The sequence below is a fragment of the Haemorhous mexicanus genome, chromosome 4 (genome assembly GCF_027477595.1).
Source record: "Haemorhous mexicanus isolate bHaeMex1 chromosome 4, bHaeMex1.pri, whole genome shotgun sequence".
Taxonomy (NCBI): Eukaryota; Metazoa; Chordata; class Aves; order Passeriformes; family Fringillidae; genus Haemorhous; species Haemorhous mexicanus.
In genome coordinates, this window is record NC_082344.1 from 26899451 (window position 1) to 26921225 (window position 21775).

General features: G+C 41.3%; 1 protein-coding gene across 2 annotated transcripts in view; it reads right to left on the reverse strand.

Annotated features, from left to right (window-relative positions):
- TSPAN5 (tetraspanin 5) overlaps positions 1–21511 on the reverse strand; it is an 82838-nt gene extending 61327 nt beyond the window's left edge. Inside the window, exon 1 of one of the 2 annotated variants that reach the window (XM_059844150.1) lies at positions 20951–21511. In XM_059844150.1, coding sequence (XP_059700133.1) covers positions 20951–21031 — 81 coding nt within the window. In that variant the 5' untranslated portion in view covers positions 21032–21511. Of the gene's footprint in view, positions 1–1148; positions 1239–20950 lie in introns of those variants that run through there. The other variant, XM_059844151.1, reaches the window with a different exon arrangement.
- Positions 21512–21775: the final 264 nt, after the last annotated feature.

Here is a 21775-nt window from a genome sequence, read left to right on the forward strand (position 1 = left end):
AGGAAAGGACAGGAGGAGCTTTACACAAAGATTGATCTGAACCCACAAGCAAGTCAAGTGACAGTGATTCACAAAAACGTATTCAAGGATGACACCATTTCAGAACCAAAAAAAAAGTGAGCACCATCAGCTGACAGCAACAGTAAAATTCCTGCAATCAATTTCACATGTCCTCAGCAAACTCTTGAACTGATCAGAATTAAGCAGACAAACAACAAATCAATGCACAGAGTACTTCTCATTCTCCCCCTGTAAAAAGCTCACTGCATAAGATAAAAAGGAGGAAAAAAAAAAAAAAGAAAAGAAGAGTCAACCTGCAGTTACAGCAGCTCTCCAGGAGAGCAGCTTACAGAGCCCAATTTACTCAATGCAAGCCCTGGCTGGCAAGTTCACATCCCAGACCCACTATTGCTTGTACCAGTTGGGGTGGAGCTACAGGGCAGAGTTACCAACAGCTACAGAAGTGCTCTGCCACGGCGTGGATGCTGCACAGCCACTTGCTGTCCCTGTCCCACACATCCTGCTCTGTGTGACATGGAAATACAGGATGCCAGCTCTTCATCTGCACCTGCTACTAGCATGGAACTTACTGAAGAAAAAGGACATACATCTTTCATCACCTGTGCATTTTGCTTTCATTTAACAGTTCCCTTGCACAATGCTGTCCCCTTGCCCCATCACCATGGTAGCTTTCACTTGCCTAATCATCATGATAAAAGAAACAGCATGAGAAAGTCCTGATACTTCCCTCCCTCCAAACCATAAAGTCAACTACAGAAATAAAGACATTTTATATGTAACACAGCTATGGAACAAAAGGTTCTAAGCTTAGGCATGTTTTGTTTTTAGGCCTTCACAATGTGGAATATTATTAAGTGTGACAAAACGGTATTCATGCTGTAACATTCACTGCTGCAGAGCCTTGCATTTAAAGCCAAAATTTATGTACATTAAAAACAAACAACTGAGTCATTGCACAAATCATGGAGAACCTCCACATCCACAATCCAAAGAGCAGTGGATAAAATGAGCAGAGGACCCTAACAAACTTGCATTGAGAACTAGCTGACAATTATACAAATGGAAATAAAAAAAAGCAGGTTTTCATTTCCTACATGATTATCAGGGACTGAAAATGAACCACTTACTGAAACGCTTCTCCTTAGGGCTGCCTTCCAATCCTGACAATGCCCTGAAGACAAATCCAACATGACAGAAGCTATGACACAAGAGGATGCAAGTTTACCATGGCATTCCATGGTAGGGATGAAAAAAAAAAGGAGAAAAAAGATATTTTAAGAAGTGTTAAAAAAATAAACAAACACTCAAAATATTACTCAATTTAATTTTTTTCCCATAAAGGTGCTGGAATTCAGACTCTGACTTAAACAAATAAGAGAGATAAGAGGACTAGCAAAAATGTGAGCACTATAAAAAGAGTATTCAATGTCATTAGCATAAGTCAAATGCCCAATAAACCTAACCAGCCTGCAGGGTCTAAGGTAAGAAAAAGCAGGGGAAGCAGACAAAGTTACTTTAATAAAACAATTAAAAATAATCATCATCCTCACCACTTACCACCTACAAGGAACGGCCCTCATATTAAAGCACACTGAGACAAAAAACATCTGCTATGTCAGACAAGCACAGGGCAAAAACAAAATAACCCAAAAGAACTCCCTGACAAAAAAAAACAAAAAACCCACAGTTGGGTCAGGAATTCCACATAGCCAGTTTTGTGGCATGGCATTTCAACCCATCACTAAGTAGCCCCCTCTCCACCCTCTGAGGTTGAGACCCTCAATACGAGCACTGTATGACACCAGGTTGCAAAACAATAAAAGCCCACTGGAGAAAACACTCATGCTCACTGCTGTGCCCTCAGTCACACACACACAATGGTTCTGCTGTTCCTAACACTCCCACTGAGTTCATGGGGCGATGAGAACAGGAATTAGCCCTGGATCTTCAGCAGCCATGAAAAGCGCACAAACAGTCCATCTCTTCCAGGCAGTATGAAAAGCAGAAAGACTTGAGCTTTTGGTGAAACCCACATGGCTGATTCTTTTCTCTGTGAACAGCTCCAGTGACACAAGTACATAAAACATTTAGAGTTACTGGATTGCTGCTTCCATTCAGCTCAGTGGCAAAAGACTGTGACTGAGACAAATGCAGTGGAAATTCTTGAGAAAAAGAAGAAAGTCAAGTGAAGATGATGTAGGAAGGTCTGATCTGCCATTGCACTGCCAGCCAAGAGTGGCCACAGGAGACCTTTGTATTTTAATTTATGCTCTCTCAGTCAGGCTGAGGAGCAGCAGCTGCTGCAGTCAGAGCAGAGAAGGCGCGGCTGTCAGCAGAGCAGACGGGAGGGCAGTCCTTATGCCTGCTACCCTGTGGAGAGAAGAAAGAGCAGGAAAAGAAAGGCTTCCCCAGCAGGGACCCCTCACCGCAAAAACAGATTCTGGCTGGCAAGAGCAAAAGCTGTCCTCTTACACGAGATTCAGCAGTATTGGTATGGAGCAGAAGTGAAAAAACAGAACAAGGGAAAAGAGTTAAAATATATACATATACACACACGTAAGCATACCTCTGTGTGTGTGTATATACATATATATATATATATATATATATAAAATACACTGCCCACACTCTATTTTATTAATGCTAGAAAAATCCACAGTTTTTTAGCAATTATATTTTTGGAAGTAGAGCTACCCTATTGCATTAAAGTCAATTTGCAAAATGGGTTTATTTCTCATTCAGTGGAATATATGACATGCAAGATCAAGGCACGATGCAGAACACCATTATACAGTGACCAGCAAGGACGGGGCAGAGAGAGAACAACTCTGTTGTTGCCAAAAGAACAGGAATTAATCCAAGTACTTCACATATATATAACCAAACAAAACCCCAAAACCACCCAGCCCCCCAAAAAACCACACAAAACCACATACCTAAAAACTTAAGAAAACCAAAACAACCAACCAAAGTAGTACGTGTTTAAATGCTAAGCCTTGAAGTGTTTTGTTCCATTGTCCAACTTTCAATTGAAGTACTTCCAAAATAGATCCCCATGCAGCAAATAAAACAGATCTCATGATGAACAGCTACTAAATTGTTTACTCAGGGCTTTTCCTTTCTTTTTTTTTTTTTTTTTTTAAGCTTTCCTACAGCAACTAGACTAAGTTCTTTACTTGGAAATACAGTTCCCAACGGGATCAGATCATGGACCTAAGCCCTGGGAATAAGAACTTAAAAAGGCATTCAGAAACACTTATTTATTATTTTTAAGTAAAACAAAAAGTCTTAGAACTCTGTAAGCTTTTTTTTTTCCTTATTCTCAAGCCTAGTAAACTAGCTTTAAATCTGAAGTCAGTCTCTGTATGGTCACCTAGCTTTAAAGGATTTGATCATGCCATCGGGTTTATGTTGCCTCTCTCTTCATCAGCCAGTCAATACTAGCTGTCATCCACAACACATTCCTCCTTCCTTCCCAAGACTACTATGCAAATAAATAAGAAAAGATATTGGATTTATCAGATGTCCAATGCTGTCATATAAGGTAAGAAGACTCTTATAAACTTGCCTTGATCAACAAATTTTCTTGGGCTACAACACAACCTTCCAGATGTCACACATACACAGCACCAATGACTCCACTCTCCTGCCTGGCCACTGATTTACCTTTTGCAACCCCTCAGGCTCTACTCTCTGCACAACACCGATCTCTGCTTCACAGACAGCCTAGGCAGCACAGCCCATAACCCACACATTTGCTTAGCTTTCTCGGGGCCCAGACAAGAAAGGAACCTTACACCTTTCCTTCCAAAATAACAGCTAAGTGCTACATTTGACCTTTTATGTTACAATTACTGGAATCTTCCAAAACAGTAATCACAGGAAGGCATCATCTGGTGTCTGCCAGAGAACACCCTTCAGATTCACCTGCTCACAACAGAATTCTCATTTTTTCACACTATTTTGTTACTTAATAAGAATGCATTGTAATCAATGCCAAAATTAAATAAGGATTCTGGGAGTTCAGGCTTGCATGCTTCTTCCTTTTGTGAAGCACAGGAAAGAGAGGGTGAAAAAGGACAGAACTGCAAAGAATTGCAATCCTACATAAAAAACTGCCAACTGTATGTCTTACTGTTACACATGGCCTGGGCTGAAAATGGTTATTTCATTGTAACTGGAGGAACTGTGTGGAGATCCAACTAGGTCACCATCTGGAAACTTAAAGCTCCTCTTCCCAGCAGCAAGCTTTTTCATCTGTGACATCCAGCTGTAGTTGCCTTGGACTGGCACACTCACTTGACTTTACACGCCTCCTACATTTGTAATTCAACCATCTGAACCACTGAAAAGGAAGGTGTCCAAAATTTGTTTCTTAATGGCATTATGTGGAAAAGCCAGGGGCATGGTACAGCAGGGAGCAGATAAAAGGTGTTTTAAGCTACATTCTTCAGATGCAGAATTTTCATTGTGGTTTCCCAGAAGCTAAGCAGATGAACATGAAAGTTAATTGACTCCAAGCTGCAGAATGCTTTATTAGATGCCTGTTGGAACTCCACCTCTCCCAAAGTAAGCCAATACTAACAGAAAAAAGGTACTGGATGTCACTCACTTCAAAAAATTAGAGATTCAACGATCAACCAGATAAATTCACAAATTAAAAAATCATATAGTGATACCAAACACAAAGATACTAATTCTGGATTTGAAAGGTTGGGGATTCATAGCATATTCCCTTAGATTTATCACTATGCACCTGCCTTGTTTCTTACACTTCTCACCAGCTCTCTACCACTGGCCACTTTCTAAGGATATTTACCTGCAACAGACCTATTGCCTAGTCCAGCATGATCACAGGTATGGCCTCTTAGTTGCATATCTAAAAAGGTTTAGGTCCTCCTTGGCAGTTTTTAGTATTTTAGTTATTTTCAATGTGAGGCAATGCTTCAACCAAGTATAATATTAGATGCCAGAGAGAAAAGACTGGAACACCTCCCAGCACATCACCCATAAAAGCTTCAAAACAACTTTCTCTCTGTGCAAGTTTTCATTCTTAAGTCCTATCCAAATCCAAGAACATTCCCTTTTATTTTAAGTGCAAAATACCTATATTAAGGGAACTGATTAATAGTGAATGTGTCTGAATTTAAAACAATGTTTTAATGTTATATATTTTCATTAAAGTAAAAATTTCTTGAAAACTTCAGAGCTACCTTTAATAAGCTCACAAAATTACTTCCAATACTAACCTTTGAAACTTGGGAGGATTTACTCCTTTTGCTTCCAGTTACTTTACTGATGATTATAATTTGTTAGGAACACTGCACAAACAACAAACACATAGACCTCATCCTACTCTCACCGTGAACACTGAGAATCCCTTTTGAAATTTTGTAACAGTTTACAGACCATGAAGTACAAACTGCTGGCATTATCTCAGGTTAAGCCAGAAAGAAAATTTTCACTAGACAGATTCATCCCAAAAGTTCAAGAAAAAAACCTCACCTTTATTACCCTTCAGAAAAGTACAGTAGAAATACCATTCCAGACAAACTCTTACTGGGTCATACCAGGCCAGTATTAATGGTTTCGTTTCCATAACTTCTGTAGTAACTGTAGCTCTGCACATTTCAACATTCCTTTCATACCTTAGGCTTTCCTAACTCAGCCTGGCATTGATCAAAGGTATCAGACTTTGAAAACAATATGGAAATGACAATGTGTCCATAGACTTGAGCTAATTAAGATGAAATGTTCCCAAGGGACATTGCTCAGTGTATACAGTAGGTGGTTTTTTTCAGATTGGGTCTGTCCATAGAAATTACTAATTATGCTAAATACTAATTGCATGATTGGTGTTTGACAGGGGCACCATTCACAAAAAAAAAAAAAAAACCTAAACAGCTTTAAGTCAAGGCAGGTAAACCAGTCTGGTGTTCCAGTAGCAAAATGGTTGTCCCAGTCACATCCTCCCCAAGGGAATTTGTTCTCTTCCCATATCACTGTTCACCAGCCTCCTGGTCAGTCCATGAAGCCATACCTTATACAGGCTTTAAGCTGAGGTAGCTGGCAAGGACACCATCCTCAAATGCCCTCTGGGACAAAATCATCCAAACTCCAAGCTACCTCTGAATTGTATGGCACCCAGGGAGAAATTAAAGATTATTCAAAAATGTTCTTTTATCACATCTTCCACACCATACAAAACACAGCCAAACAATTTAAAACAAACAAACAAACAAACCTGTTCTAGGTAAATTGTTAATCCACACAAAGGTAACAGAAATCCAGATTACAGGATCTTTAAAGAAATTTTTTTTTTCACTTCTTTATCATTAACTCTTCAACTAGTTTAATAAAAACTGTAGATGCATTGATATATCGTTTCTTCACACAGCACAGGGAAAAATAACAGCAAGATTCTTTCCCCTAGGGAACTTGCACTCCCTTGCACTGAATCTGGTCAGAAGGCAACGCTCAGCACTCTCCTCCAAAACCTTGGAGCAATTTTTGAATTTGGAGGTTAATGTTTCACATAAAGGTATGTGACAATGTAGCAGACTAAAGGTTCGGTGCAATAGCTCAAAGTTCTTCATCTCACTCAGTGGTATGATGAATCTAAAATTAGGGATTGTTAACCTTGACCATTTTTTATCCCTAAACCACCAGTAAGAATCAGTTTCACATTACTTTAAAGACTTCCTCCTCAAGGGCAAAAAGAAAGGTGGCTCTTGTTTACTTTTAACAATACGGAAATCATTGGCGCTAGCACAAACTGTAACTACCTACTCATATTGCTTTACCACAAAGTGCTGAAACAATCCAATAGTAGGAAATAAAGGCAATATTCATCAAGTTCTGCACTTACACTGTTTTTACTTTTTCTCTATCAATCACCAAAGCATAAACAAAATAGACCTAGATGTTCAACCCCATTCAGCTGTAAATTGATTTTTCAGGCATGATTTATATATACACACCTTTAATGCTTTGTTTACAGAAATTCTTCTATCCAACACAATAGCTTACTTGATAAAACAGCATTATCAGGAATAGAATATATTTCATACAGAAGTCCTTATCTTTAGCCTAAGCTGTTGTTAAAGTTCAGATGCCACTAATAAAATGTGGAGATTTCTTATGTGGCTGCTGGTAGAGCACATCAGTAGTGGTGCTTTAGAGCTGGGCATTAGCAAATCTACATGATAAATCTGGGACACAGATGTATCATTAAGTTGCTGTTATTATGTACCCGCCTGGCAAAAGCAGGACTCAATACTCAATGAAGTGCTGGGAATCACTGCTTATAAAAAATGACTGTAGTGACCAACTTGCTGCCCAGATTGGTAGCAAGGCCTGCAGAAGCAGCCTGCAGAAACCAGTTTTCTGCAATATTTCAGCACATGTAAAGCTATTTCATACAAGCACACCACTACTCTGCAATTAGAGCACCGTCACAACTGCATGCTGAGGATGAACTCTGCATCCTTCATCAGCTAAATTCTCTCACTGCTCCAAGGATTAGAGTTTCATAGAGCTCCTGTTGCTGCAGGGAAGTTATCAGGTAATGGATGGCCAGGAAGACACTCTGAAACACAAATGAGCAGGAACACTCCCTGGTATGCTCGACTGTTCTCTGCCAGAGTTTTTGGTCAGATCACTCTGTCACCCTTTTTGCCAGGTCTTAACTACTTAGGCAACTGAAGTAATTGCTCCAACTCCTTTGAATGACTTTTCAGTGTTTTGTTTGGGGAACCTCTTTGGACTTTCTCACACATCCTCCCTTTTTTTGTTTGCCTTTTTTTTTTTTAAACCTACATTGTTTGAAAAACAATTATGCAGTTGCCAACAAGTGATTCCCACTGAAGTCAACAGGATCCGCTCTTATGCAAAGGGTCGTAGTAAGTGCCCAGTCATTTACAGCGCTGAAAGCCTTTGCGCTCTATACTCTAAGTGCATGAAGGGCTAAGCAGGGGGCTCATGCAAAATTAATAACACATCAGGAAGTGGAGGAGGTAGAGGGAAGGCACTGAATAATTGATCCACAGTTTGTTTTCTGTGAATTCTGAAACAACTTTATGGATGTTTTGTTTTGGTTTGCTTTCGTGTTTATTTTTTTCCAAGGTAGAAAGTTTTTGAACTAAAGTTCTACTAACAAAACCAAGTGAAACAATGGCAAGAGTGGCCCTTTGATAACAGTAACTTAAGAAAAGTACCTTCTCAGAAAGAAAGATGGAGGTGGAAAAAAAAAACCAAGGCAGTATTTTTTCAGACAAAAAATTACTACTCTCTCACTTTTGTAAGCTTACATTCTTAAACACCTTCTGCTTTATGAACAAATGTGTGTATTCCATTCCTCCTTGTTCTGGAAAAAATTACAGGTTTCTCTTCTCATCATCAGTTATATGGAAGCCCAATCACATCCCACAAAAGTCCATTCTTCCATGTTATAAAGTCCTTCAAACTCCTCAAGCTAGGAGTCTAATACTGCTCACTTGAACAATTTTGACAACACAGCTACACCAAAAGTATTCCATCCTGCTCCATAAATATCATCCACAGTCATTTTAGGGACATGTTACAGTGGCAGATAGCAACAAGGTAGCCTTTTAGCATAAATGAAAATCTGACCCTAGTACACTATGAAGATTTAAATAGCAATACTCACTGGAGTTCTGATACATCACCAAAGATACAAAAAAGAACTCCCATCAACTCTCAGCATAAAGTACTTAGGACTTTACAGTATGTTCCTAACTCATTCAGCAGTAACCATGACCGGCCCATTTAAATTTCAGTCCTGTACTCAAGTCTCAAAACATCAAGATCCTGTGCTTCAACAGCAAAAGGCCTTCCATGTGGTGCAAACAGGAGACACAGCACATCCCTCAAATCTCTAATCATCATGCCAGTCTCTAAAATAGCCTCATCAATTCTACCTCACTTGATTCTACATGACTCAGTCCTGCAGCACTTTTTAATGAATTGTTACAAAATGTGAAATACTTCACATCAGAGGCAGAGCTGTGGCTCAGCTTTGATATTCACCAGACTTAGAGTTTGACACTAACTAAAGAAGGATTACTTCCCACAAGCGTTATTTGGGAGGTCTTGCACCAACACAAGGCTTGCTGTTTCACAAGGAGATGCTTGAACATCACCCTGAAAGGGTGACACGTGTTTATGGAACAAAGGTCAAATAGGAACAAGTACTTTATAAAATGGCACAAAAACCAGCCAGTGTTGGGGTTTTACTTCTTCCCCCTTTCCTGCAGTCATGTGGCTGGACTCCAGTAACAGAGTCCACAAACTGCCTCTCTCGTAGCATGACACAGTGACTATAAAGAGGCTCCTGTAAGCTTTCTACTCCAGGGGTAAGAACAGACACAGATACACGGAGAGCCACAGAAAGGGCTTCCTCGGAGAATGGAACAGAGAGAACAGCCTCTGCAAGCTGGAGTAGAGCACAAACTGAAAGAAGGGCAAAACCAACAAGAATAGGATATTTACAAGAGGCATGGTGATTTCTCTAGGCAGTAGTGAGCTGCTATTGACATGAAAACCACAAGTAAGTGGAATACTTCACCACGGTCATTTAAAAGGCATGACATCTAAAACAATATATGAAATACCAGATGATGGAGAGTTCACTAGGAATCCTACACACACCCCTATTTCTGGCATGGGGAAGTTGAAGATAAAAGCTACTGCAGCCCACAGCTGTCCTTTTCCCTCTGTCAGAGGTCAGCCCCCACTGCAGGACACCTGATAGGATCATGAATCTATGGGGCAGAGAAGAGTATTCAAAGCAACTAAAATGGCCAAATGGGTGTCACACCTCATTTACCTGCTACATGGCACAAACCCTTGAGTGTCAATCTCATCAGGATTTGGACTGATTTTCTTTAATATTAAAAGTTATTAGCTGCAGCCACTCAGGAGCTGCTTCTTCTCCCACAGGTATGAGAGTGGTTTAGGAAAAATGTAGGAAAGCAGAAGCCAACAAGGATATAAACCATGTAAAAATGTAATTGCCTCACATTCCTGAGTCAAACACACACTTATCTGCATGAAAAAAGTTTCTGCAGAATAAAACATTGATTCAAATACCACCACAAACCTTTAGACTACCTAGGCAGTGGTTTTGCCTATCTTCAAAACAAATACAAAAAGAAAGCAATGTTTTCAAACCACACCCAGCCCCACAGAGCTGAAGTGAGAACACTACTTGTGACCATGCCAGAGCTCCCAGCAGGAGAAGAGCAGTAGAATACAGTCAGAGGAAGCAAAAGTTCTTCTCTGCATGCAACAGCAGTTAGATGGATTTCCAGTCCCTTCAAGTCCTGCTTTTCGGTACATAAATTAATAAACTTCTGCTCTAGCAAATCAGAATTAACTTTTTAAGTACTGTGTTATTTTGTGTACGAACTGTGTATTTATATGAGTGTGTGTATATATACATATATGTATGCATAGTGTTATATATATATATAAAAAATAAATGCACTAAATGCATACAAACCTTTTGTATATAACAAGCCACCAGAAAGGACACTTCTTGGGAATGGATAATCATGACAAACTATCCCATTTCCCATCTAGCAGGCCACTCCAACGAAGGTTTAGCACTATTAGAGGAGCGGCACAGTGCTTGGAACAACATTTATGGGAAGGAAAAGAAACCAAAGGTAAATGATGCAGCCATCCACTTAAGTTCAAATTCAGTTCACATTACAATAACCTTGGAAGACAACCTGTGCTTTTTTTTTCTGACATCACTGAGCAAGCAGGCATAAACAGATAACCACCATAACTTTTCCAAAAACAGTGAAGATCAAAGAGCACCAGAGGGGTAGCACCTACATAACAGTGCTCACTGGAGTGAGGTAACTCTTGCCCCAGCACCATGTCTTACATCTCTGTGCACACCATACTCCAAAACCACTTTACTTAGAGCTGAAACAGGCCATGCTTGTACAATCACTTTAAGTTGATCTATGCAGAGAAAGGAGGAGCTGGCCCTACCATCTTCCCACAATTCATTCTTGGAGGCAAACAGTAAATCAAGAGAAATTGACCCAGATGAGAAGGTTCTCATTCAGATCTGATAACTGACTGCTGTCAGTCCACTGAAGCTGCATTAATACATTTGGCTCTGCAGCCTTGTGCCAAACTCAGCCATCTGCTGTTTCCTGCTCTCATTTTGATACCACAATTTGCAAGGCCCCACATGAAAACCAATTCTGAAAGGTTCCTACAACCAAAGTGGGAAGTGGTCCTGCAACAGAAACAGGTCCTCCTAGGCAGAGATGAAAAAAAAATTGAGTTAGGCAGCAGTTCACATCCCTCCTTAATGGCCACAGAATGAAAAAGAAACAAGAGATTGGTTGTGATATCAAGCAATACTGATTAAAAACTGGACCTTAGTTATTTTTTAACTGCAATCCTATATATTTTATATTTTTTATAGTCTTCACAAGCCAGATGGATGAATTTTCATCTAGAAATTATTTGGATAACTTTTTGGAAAATAGGAATTTTAATTTTACAAGTCTTACCTCTTCTTTTTAATTATTTTAATTATAGATTTAATTATTGTAAGACTGACTGAGTTCACACATATTCCTTTAGACATATACCCATGTGAACTGTCAGTCACCAAGACAATTTCTACAAAATGCTATCTTTTACCCACATGGAACAGGGAATCTTTCTGGTTTTATATTTAAATGTCAAAAATTAAAACTAAAAAGTCTGAAACTCTTGCTCTGTGCACAGTACAACACCTCTCCAAGCTGAGAGGTGCCTGGGGTTACTTGGCAACCCTTCTTATGACCTGGGAGGACCCACTGCTTTGAAATGTCACCATTTCCAAATTCTGCACTAAAGTCTGAAACACTCCAATCTCATGGCATTGCAGAGACATCTTCCACAAGGTGACACAGTTAATTGAAGCCCAGCACAAAGCAACAAAACCCTTGCCATTATCTGGGAACCTTTTTCCTCAGTGCCTCTGCTCCTACATAAAAACCATTTACAGCACATAGAGAGAACTCCCTTCAAGCTTTTTAAATCACAAGATTTTTAAATCACAGTACACTGCAAAACAGAATGTAGCAGAAGAAATGCAGTTCAATGAGAGGGAAGCATACAGAACCCAGCCTCACAAGGGTAAGTATATGCCCTACATAGGTAAGCAAAGCAAAGGTATCCAACAGGGAGAACCTGTGGTGCAGGCCTGGACAAAATGACAGGCACCAGGTGGATCTGCTAGGGGTGACATCCCACGCACAGTGCTGCTGCACCTTTGCTTGGGGCGCCTGAGCTCAACTGAGAGAACCTGCCCTCCTGACACAGAGAAAATCCTGACACAAACTAATGTTCCATGTCATGTAACATTAGCCCCTAAATCGACAAAAATTAGGCTGGACTCTCATCAAGTGTAATCCACTAACACTAGGAAACACCCCACAGGCCGAGTTCCTGCAAGCATCCTTGCAGTAGCACTTATTTCATATTCAGTACCCTCCAAGAATAGCCTACTAGAGCAATGACAGCAGACACACTCAGGTTATAACTCATCAATATCATGTTGATGAAGTGAGCAAAACAGAAGTCTCCATGAATCAAAAATATTGTACATATCTAAAGATGACTAGTCTTCTTTTAATGCCTTTTTTTTTTTTAATTCAATACCACAAAGAAGAACTAAACACGTTTAGAAAAAATGTTACTTGCTTATTGAGGAGAAAGAGAACCCCTTTAAGCAAAAGTTCCTATAATTCTTTGGTTGTTTTTCCCTGTAAGAAGTTTTGCTGTGGGGAAAACCAGGAGGCAACAGGTACAGAATAGGTACATAAAGTGTTTTCATAATATTTTCTTGCTTTGCTGCAAAAGGAAAAAAGCTCTTCTGTCACCACACATCAGGAACGTTGCTTGAAATGGTTTTCAATATGATTTGATGCAACAGAGTCTTCACTAGGAGCAGAGGGATTTTCAAGGCCTTGAAGAGGCATATTGATTTTTCCCAGTTCTGTGGAAAATTGACAGTTCATTCATAAGATCCTGTGTGTGTGATGAAATACTTATTCTAAATGCTGTCCAGAGGAAAGTGACTGGAAAGCTGAAACATTAGCTGAAGAATCCAATGTAGAGACTGATGTGTATTAAGATAAATACCACTACAGTCTCATTTAGTTTATAAAGCTATAGAAGTAGGATCTGACTGGTTTTAGCATCTCTGCAAGTCAGGCCATCTGGAGGTTATATGAGATCACACTGAGTCAGAGTTTGATACCAAATCAAGCACCCCTGACTGCAAGCCTCGGTGTGCTAGTGACATTTTTAAATGCCAGCATACGGAGAAGGCTGAACTGCTCTAGATCTCTGTGTATGTTACAGAAGCAGCTACGCTGAGCACTGTGCCAACAGCGACATCCACCCACACCAACCCTTATACCTGCAATAAATACTGCTGAAATCAGGGAAAATCTGTATTCACTGAGAACCACATGTGAGAGACTGGAAGGACTCTGACTCAAAGTATTTTGGGTGCACATGTGGGAGAGTAGGTAGGTCAGGCTTTGCTCTGGAGAGGTGATGCCCTGCTCTGCACACACACATCCCCCTCTGGGCCTGTATCCCAGCCACACAGTGGTCACCACTGCCTGCCACAACACAGGCAATGCTCCACACCCCAGCCCTGGAGCCCAGCCTAGCCCCAGAGGGGACAGATGACCTGAAGTTCAACCTGGGAGAAGGGCCCAGGAAGCCAAAGGGTACTAAACTGAAGCATGAGGCAAGCACAGGTCTTGACCCTATCTCCTCTTAGAATTTCTCTCATCTGAACACTGCTGGAACTAGGAAAGGTAGCCATACTTGTTCTTTTCCATATCTTTTCAGTCTTTCTCTCTTCCTCTTTCTTTTTCTAACTCTCTCTTCTCAGAGCTTTGAGTAACCTAAAATCAGACGGGCTTGGAGTTGCTAAGTTGAATGGGCTAAGTCAATGCTTTGTGTAGTGTTTTATGTTGAGTGAATGCTGCTCTAAACTTTTGCCAAAGTTCTCTGATTTCTCTGAAGTTGCCAATGAAGATTTTTGTTGTTTCGACCTCTTGACAACATTTTGTCAGTATTTCTCCTGTGCATCTAACTCAAAGTATGTGAAAAACTGTAAACCCTTTCAGGAGTCTCACCCAACAAGTGTTCTTTGGAGCCTTGCATCACAAGATAGGATATCTTAAGGCAGGAGCAGCAGAACAATAAAAAAAAAAATAGGATGTTTTCCAAATTCATTTGACAGTACAATGAAATAGTAACAAATTATTCTTTACCCATTTAAGGCCTAATGTATTACTGGATTTTGCACTGCAAAACTGTCATAAAGTACATTCAGTACATTCATTAAAAATTGGATAAGCTTTTTTGTTTTAATTCTTTACTTCATTGTAACAATATTTTCTAATTTTTAATGAGAAACAGACAAATTGTACATGAGTACAAAGTCACTATAAAATTCAAGCTCATGGAAAAGTCAAATAAGAAAAAGTTTAAAATAGCACCATACTGGAAGATACTTTTATGGCTAATGTTGACAGTGACTTCTGGATCATCTCTAACAGAGCTGGATTACTTCATGATCTGTTCAGCTCCTTGCTCTCCTGTCTACATCAATAAAACAATTACAGTCCTGTTGACAGACTACCAGCCATGCATTTGGGAAGCATACTGCATATTTTGGGCAAAACAAGGCTCCCTACAGAACTATAGTTAAAGACCAGAATTTCCTAACTGGTAGAATTAGGTCAAGTGATTTTTTTTTTTGGGGGGGGGTCAAAAATATTTTCTCTCACCTCTGGTTTTAACTGAAAGAAAAACATTATATTCTAAATGCCCATAGCAAATCTTCACAGGTTACTGCTTTTGGTTAATGGAATATGAACTGCTGAAGTATTCAGCCTGAGCACTTAACAACACATCAGCTTCTTGCTCCAAATTTATAACTTATAGCAGCCCTGGTGCCAAAACCAGTTTATATTTCTTTTTCATCATAGACTTCAAAATGTCTATTTCTGGAACAGGACTCAAGAAAAAACAAATTTCACTAACTGTAAGCTCAAGTTTCTCATCCTCTACTAATCATTAACTTGCATCTTAAAGAGTTTGAGGAATAAAGAACAAATTAAAGTTCACTAAGAAGTACATCAGGATTATTGCAATCTATAGAATTAGGTTTAAAAAAGCATTCTTAAGTAACAGATTACATACATACTTTCAAACTCCTGTCCACTGCAGAGGATAGAGAGGTTCCTCACATTTTTCTTCTTACTACTCTCCATACAAAAACAACAACAACCAAAAAAACCAAACAAGTAAAAAAAAAAAACCTGAACTCCACCACACCCCTCCAAATAAAACTTTCTCTCCCACATTTTCCATCTAAAAATTATCCTACATTAACTGCACCTAGTATGAAATTTTTTTGTTTGTTTGTTTACAAGAACATGTCTTCTGGGTTCCCATCTGGAAAAAGAAAGCCTTTCTCCCCTGGAACAGCTCATGCCTTCCCTACATACCTATTACATCTTACACTGCAGCTGAATATGTCTATACCTAATACATACACCAAAAAGTTCACAGTGCAAAGGCTGCCTTACTAGAATTAAGGTAGCACATCCACCTTCAAATTCAGTGTTTAAGAACACTAATTTGTTGCTTTTATTATGGAAATTTCATCCACATGCAACAAGGGCAGTGGGATTAGGAGCAGTGCTAACATCTTTTCACACACACAAATATCCATAAGATGTTTCACTGGCACAAGTATTCTGTTGGGGCTGCCTGTGCTCTGGGTGCCATTCACATGGATCGGCTCTTCTCTGACTGACACACTGAAAATTCAAAATTGACTCTTCATACGTTGAGATAGATGCGCCACCAGAAAAAATGTACTGTGACAATTCAATCAAGGTGGAAGACTGGCAAATATATTTACCAAATTCATCTTTAACACAGAAGGAAAGTATATAAGCTGCACATGATAGTTCCAATAATATTCGCTTGAAGCACACTGACATCAAACAAGAGAATCCACACAATTAATCACAATGGGTTTTCTCTAGTTCTAGTTCCCTTACGCTTCTTCAATCTTTTAGAAACTAGAAACATCAAGTAACTTAAAACAGTAACACATTTATAAACATCCAATTTTGGCAAAACAAATATTTAATATTACTCCTCAGCTATTTCTTTTTAAATTACCAATGATACAGCTTACCACCGAGTTGTGAGGGAACACATAGCAAGGAAAATTTTTATTCTAAGAATGACCTCTACAGATCTGAAGCAAGTCCCCAAAGCCAGCAGTTACTAAATTTTTATATGCATTTGAAAGACTGAGGCTACATCTGCTGAAGGAGACACTGAGGAATTCAAGAATGCCAACCTCACAATAATGCATCTATTTCATCAATATATACACCCCCGCCTTTCACTGTTACAAACCAGTGGCATACTTACTTGCCCAAAACAAGAATTGTTCTGTTTCTGCAAGACCACTGGTGGAATGCTTAGCTATGCTTCATCTGTGCTATGAAGAAATGCAAAATAAAAAAGTCATTTGATCATAAAAGGGGGAGGGGAGGGAAATGAACAGAATGCTTCCACTTCCACTGCAAGGACATCCTCCCAATGCAAATTTTTAAAGATCAAATGCTACAGAATGCATTTCAAAATTGCACAGAACAAGCTTCACATTGATTTGTTTGGGTTTTTTTTAAACACTGTGGCAAGGGAAAAAATTATAAAATCAAAACTTCCTTGAGCATATCTGAAAACCAGCTGACATCAGAGAATTATCCTCTCCCCCTTTGAAAAACAAACTAGCAACAATGTACAGAATTTAATAAACGATCTATTGGTTGTCCTTTAAAGGTCAGTGCACTTGTCCAACATTTTTCCTGTAACAAACTTACATAACCTTATTTTCTTTCTGCTACCTTTCTGTAATTCAGAAGACTATCTAGATTCCCATATGGTTACCATCAAATACAGCAGATGCCAAGCAAATTAAAACACAAGTTATGATTCGTAATATGCTGATGTATCATAATTGCAGCATAGCTCATAACTTAGAGTGAATCACCAGCTAAAGTAAAAGTTTCTGAGGTGTCAGTGCTTTTTATATCTTTCCAATTAGACCAGGATCAGTGGAATCAAGTGTGGATTGAAAGTTAGAACTTAACAATAGTATACATCCACGGTTTCCATCAAGTATAAAAAAAGCAGAGAGAACAATTAAAAACATCTACTGGAACTAAAAGTAAGCCTAAAACTGTCTTCCCAAAGTAAGGGGGAAAGAGAGGGAACTAGTTCTTGCCTTTTGTGAAGCGGGTGGCCTACTTTGACCTTTTGCACCATACCTTTGTTATTCTGCGTGGAAGCCGAAGGGGGAAGGAGGCATTGTTTGTTTGCTTGCTTTGAGTACAGGAAAGTGTTCTGTAACCTCACACTACACTTTATGCTTTACCGAGGCAAGAGCAGAAAGGCTCATGAAGAAGCAGTGTCTATGGCAGCAGCTGCCAGCTGAGAAAGGTGGCACACAGAGCACGTGGTGCTTTAGCACGGGCAGAACGGCAGTGGAGCCAAAGCACAGGTGTGTGCTCAACCGGCAGCACGGCAAAGGGAAACACTACACCGGCTTCCAGCTTCAGACTGAGATGCATCTGTGCCTATTAGCTCTTTGTCCCTAAACATTACTTCGGTGACTGCACAATGAGCTTTCCTTTTCCTCACCAGCATAGCAGTCTCATAAAATAAGCTCTTCTGAACACTTCCAGAGTATTTACCAACTTTAACACCGAACTGCCACAAGAAACTAAGCCTGCAAATATATCTAGAATACCAATTATGCATAGACTCAGCAGACAATATTGCCTTCTACAACAGTATGAAACACATATTTAGGCAAGAATACATTACCTGGGCTGGTGCAAGCCTGAGAACTACCTCCTGTCACCTTTAGTCACAACTACACACATGGCACTGGAGTGCAATTTTTCCACGTTCATTATCCTCATAATTCTGATGTGGTTTTTAAGGCCTGAAATACGTGACCAGCAGAAAATAAAACAGAAAAAAGGGTCTGGCCATTTATTTTGCCCCTATTCTGTGGTATTTAAAGCCTCAGATTTTTGTAATAACTTCAGTTTAAGTAGCAAGTACAATCATTCCCTGCATAATTTCAACAGATCTGTAATATTCTGCTATTCAAAGCGCTGACAATTTTCTTGTCAAAATCATTACTCTTCCAACTCAGTTATCTTTATTTTTAGTCCATTGTTTTTATGATGCAGAATAGAGGTATTTTCTTTGTTTACATTAACGTTTTAAAAGGTTGTGTTAAAACCACTATATAATAATGCTCAGATAGAAAGCCTAACAAGGTGTGCTCCCTGTTTGCAAGATCCTGGAAAGTGTCATGGGGCTAGGATGATGACCTCTTCATCATTTCAGTCTATCTACAATGACTTAGTGGCTCTCTTGGACTATCACTTTCTGTAAACAACCAACTGAATTTGCAACTTTCATTTACAGCTTTTCTGGCCCAGCCATTGAAGAGCTTTGTATTACTTCAGTAAAAATAATATTAACACGTATTCAACAACAATATCTGCCTATGTTTTCACTTTAAATCATGAGAGACGTGGTAATAAATTCAGGCTTTCTCATAAAGAGATTACAATATTCTAAAGAAATTACTAAACTCTCAAAGTGCTTGGTCTTCATGAATTTCAAGAAGTTTAGCCAAGAACACAAATGAGATAATTAGCTTTTTGCAAAAGAGGAAATCTGAAAGCAAGGGTCTCACATCAAGCAACTGGCAGAGTGGTGATACACAGTTATATTTTTCAGGCTTTCAGATCAGCATTCCAGCAGTATAAAGCCTTTGGCCCATTCAGTATACAACACAGGCACACTTGCCATCATGCAGCAGCTAAGCCGCATCAGAGTAAGAAAAAGACTAGTTACAGAAAAACCTCAAACACAACCACTTCCCCACTTGTACCATCCACACATTCACCTTCAGAGAATAAAATGAAGGAAATTACAGGATATAGACTTTCTGAGACACTGACAGTGTCTGAAAGAGCAAGTAAACATGGTTCTATATATTCCACCATAATCTCCCTCTCTCAATCCAAGGACACAGCACACAAATGTTCCTCACACTACTTGCTCCCTGCTGAAAAATATCTATGTTCACTGCAACATATGCCCAGCAAAATCAAAACAAAGAAACAGACAAGGGCAAAGAACCATGGCAAACTCAACCAACAAACCTGAGCCAAGAGTACAACCACATCAGCTCTGTAGGGTAAAAATACTACAAAGCTCGCTACCGTTCATCTCCAGGGGTCGGTCTGGGGCCAAGTAAACACTGACATAAAGCCACAGTCAGCTTCACTCTAGCACCATACCTCCTTGTTAAAGAGAAGTAATACAGTATGAAAGTGGACTTAATCATAATTCCCATCCTTTCAAAGCATCTCCTTCAGACATGTTTATTTTCCGGGAACACAGACCTGAGGCTAGCTATGGATACCAGCTATCCGTGTAACCACTGACCTCTGCTCTCCCCAAGGGGACAAACAGAAGCCCAGCACTGCCCAAAAGGTTTCTCTCCTCTGTTCTTCTCCACCTTCATCCGTAACCTTCAAGCTGATGTAGGGGCTTTTTTACCCAATTCTCCTTTCTAGTCCAAACAAGCACTATACCAAATATGCACTCAACTTGCTTCCAAAGGCCCTCAAAAACACATCCACACTATCTGGGTTTGATCCAGAGCTGGATTCAATGATCCTGGTAGGTCCTTCCAATGTGGAATATTCTTTGAATCTGTCAAGCTGGGTTTGTGCATGTTTCTCATTGCTTGCGGAATACCTCATGTAAAAAGGGGAATTGTAAACGCAAGAGCCTTCACCTGTCTTTAACATTCTGTGCAGTGAGAAGATCTCACCACTCACGTGTATGTGAGAATGCTCACCCCACCCCACATTCCCCCTGTAGTTATGAAATTTGGCATGAACATCCATAAACAGTTGCTTCTCTTTCAAATCCAACACATTGAGAAGATGCTAGAAGTACTGTTACAGGCAGGTTACATTTCACTGTGCAGTTCTGCCTACTCCACAGCCGGTGGGCAATGGTGCAACAAGATACTGTGCAGGCAGATCAAGCAGCGAAGCCAGGAATCCCAACAAATGCCCAAACAGGCCTCCTACGGGCTTCCACTTTAGGTATGGGTGGAAATACCCTTTCCCCCCTCCTCCATCCTATTATTGCCGCTACTACTATGTGTTAATGGCTAATCATAATAAACCTGAGCCATACACAACTTCATCATTGTGAAATCATTAAACAGAACTACGCAGAAAACCTGAGCTGAGATTCTCTCTATTATTTGCATCGAACAGGGATGGCAGCGTGAAAACATGCAGATCAATTCGTTCTCCAGGCCTGGGTGCCTGGTTGCTCTCTTCCTCTCCCACCACAAAGCAGAGATGGGGGAAGGAAGGAGGGAACACGAAAAAAGGAAAAGACGGGAAGGTGGGAAGAAGGCACGAAATCCGCTTCGTAATAACAACAAAAGCAATTAGGAGGGCCGGAAGCAAAGAGAACCGGCACCCTCGGGAGGTGGAGGAATGCAGCACCACAACTTGCCCGGGGAAGGGCTGACCGGGGCGGTCGGGTCGGAGGCGGCGGCACCCCTGGCCTCGCACCCGCGCCCCATCTAAAATGTCCCCGCGGCCTCACGCCGGGCTGTCACACGTCCCTGCCGCTCCTGGCCGTGCCCAGTGCCCAGCCCGGGAGCGGCGGCGGCTGGGGAGGAGGAGGAAGAAGCAGAGGAAGACACGAAACCGGCCCCACTTACCCAGAAAATGACATTGAAGCCGAAGATGAAATATTTGATGCAACAACTGACTTCAGGCCCCTTGTAGTGCTTTCCGGACATCCTCTGCGCTCATGAAGACGCTTTGCTCGCAGCCAGGGTGAGAACCAGAGGGGGAGGGGGAGAATTGAAAAAAAAAAAAAAAAAAAAACAACAACAAACAAAAAGGAGAAAGACTAGGAGGAGGGGTCTGGGAAGACTAGAAGGAGGGTGGGGGCAAGACTATGAGGAGGTGTCCGGGGCCGGCGCGGCGAGCAGAGCTCAGGGCCGGCTCCGCGCCGCGGGGAGATGCGGCAGGAGCGGCGCGGCGGCGGGTCGGCTCCGACTTGCCGGGCGCCGGGGATGGCCGGCGAGCAGCTCCCACCTCCTCCTCCTCCTCCTCTTCTCCCGCATGGAGGAGGCCCCGACTGCTCGCGGCGGGAGGCAGGAGAGAGCGACAAGGAGCGGGGCGGCCGCCGAGAAAGGCACCGCCGGGGCAGGATCGGCCCGGGCAGAGGCCGGAGCCGCGCGCCCCCTCAGCGCCAAGGGGCCGCCGCGCGCGCCCCGCCCCGCCCCGCGGCGTGATTGGCACCGCTCCCCGCCAATCCGGCCGCGCGAGGGCCGCCGGCGCTGGGGGCGGGGCGGGAGCGGCCCTGAGGCTCCGCCCGGGCCGGGCGTGCCAGGCTGAGGGGCTCCAGCCCCCTGCCCCTCTGGCCTCCCATCCCTCCGGCCGCCCGTCCCTCCAGTCCGGCCGCCCGCGGTGACAGGCCGGGGAATGCCGAGAGAGCGAAGACTGGCCCCGCCTGGCACGGAGAACAGCGCTCCGCA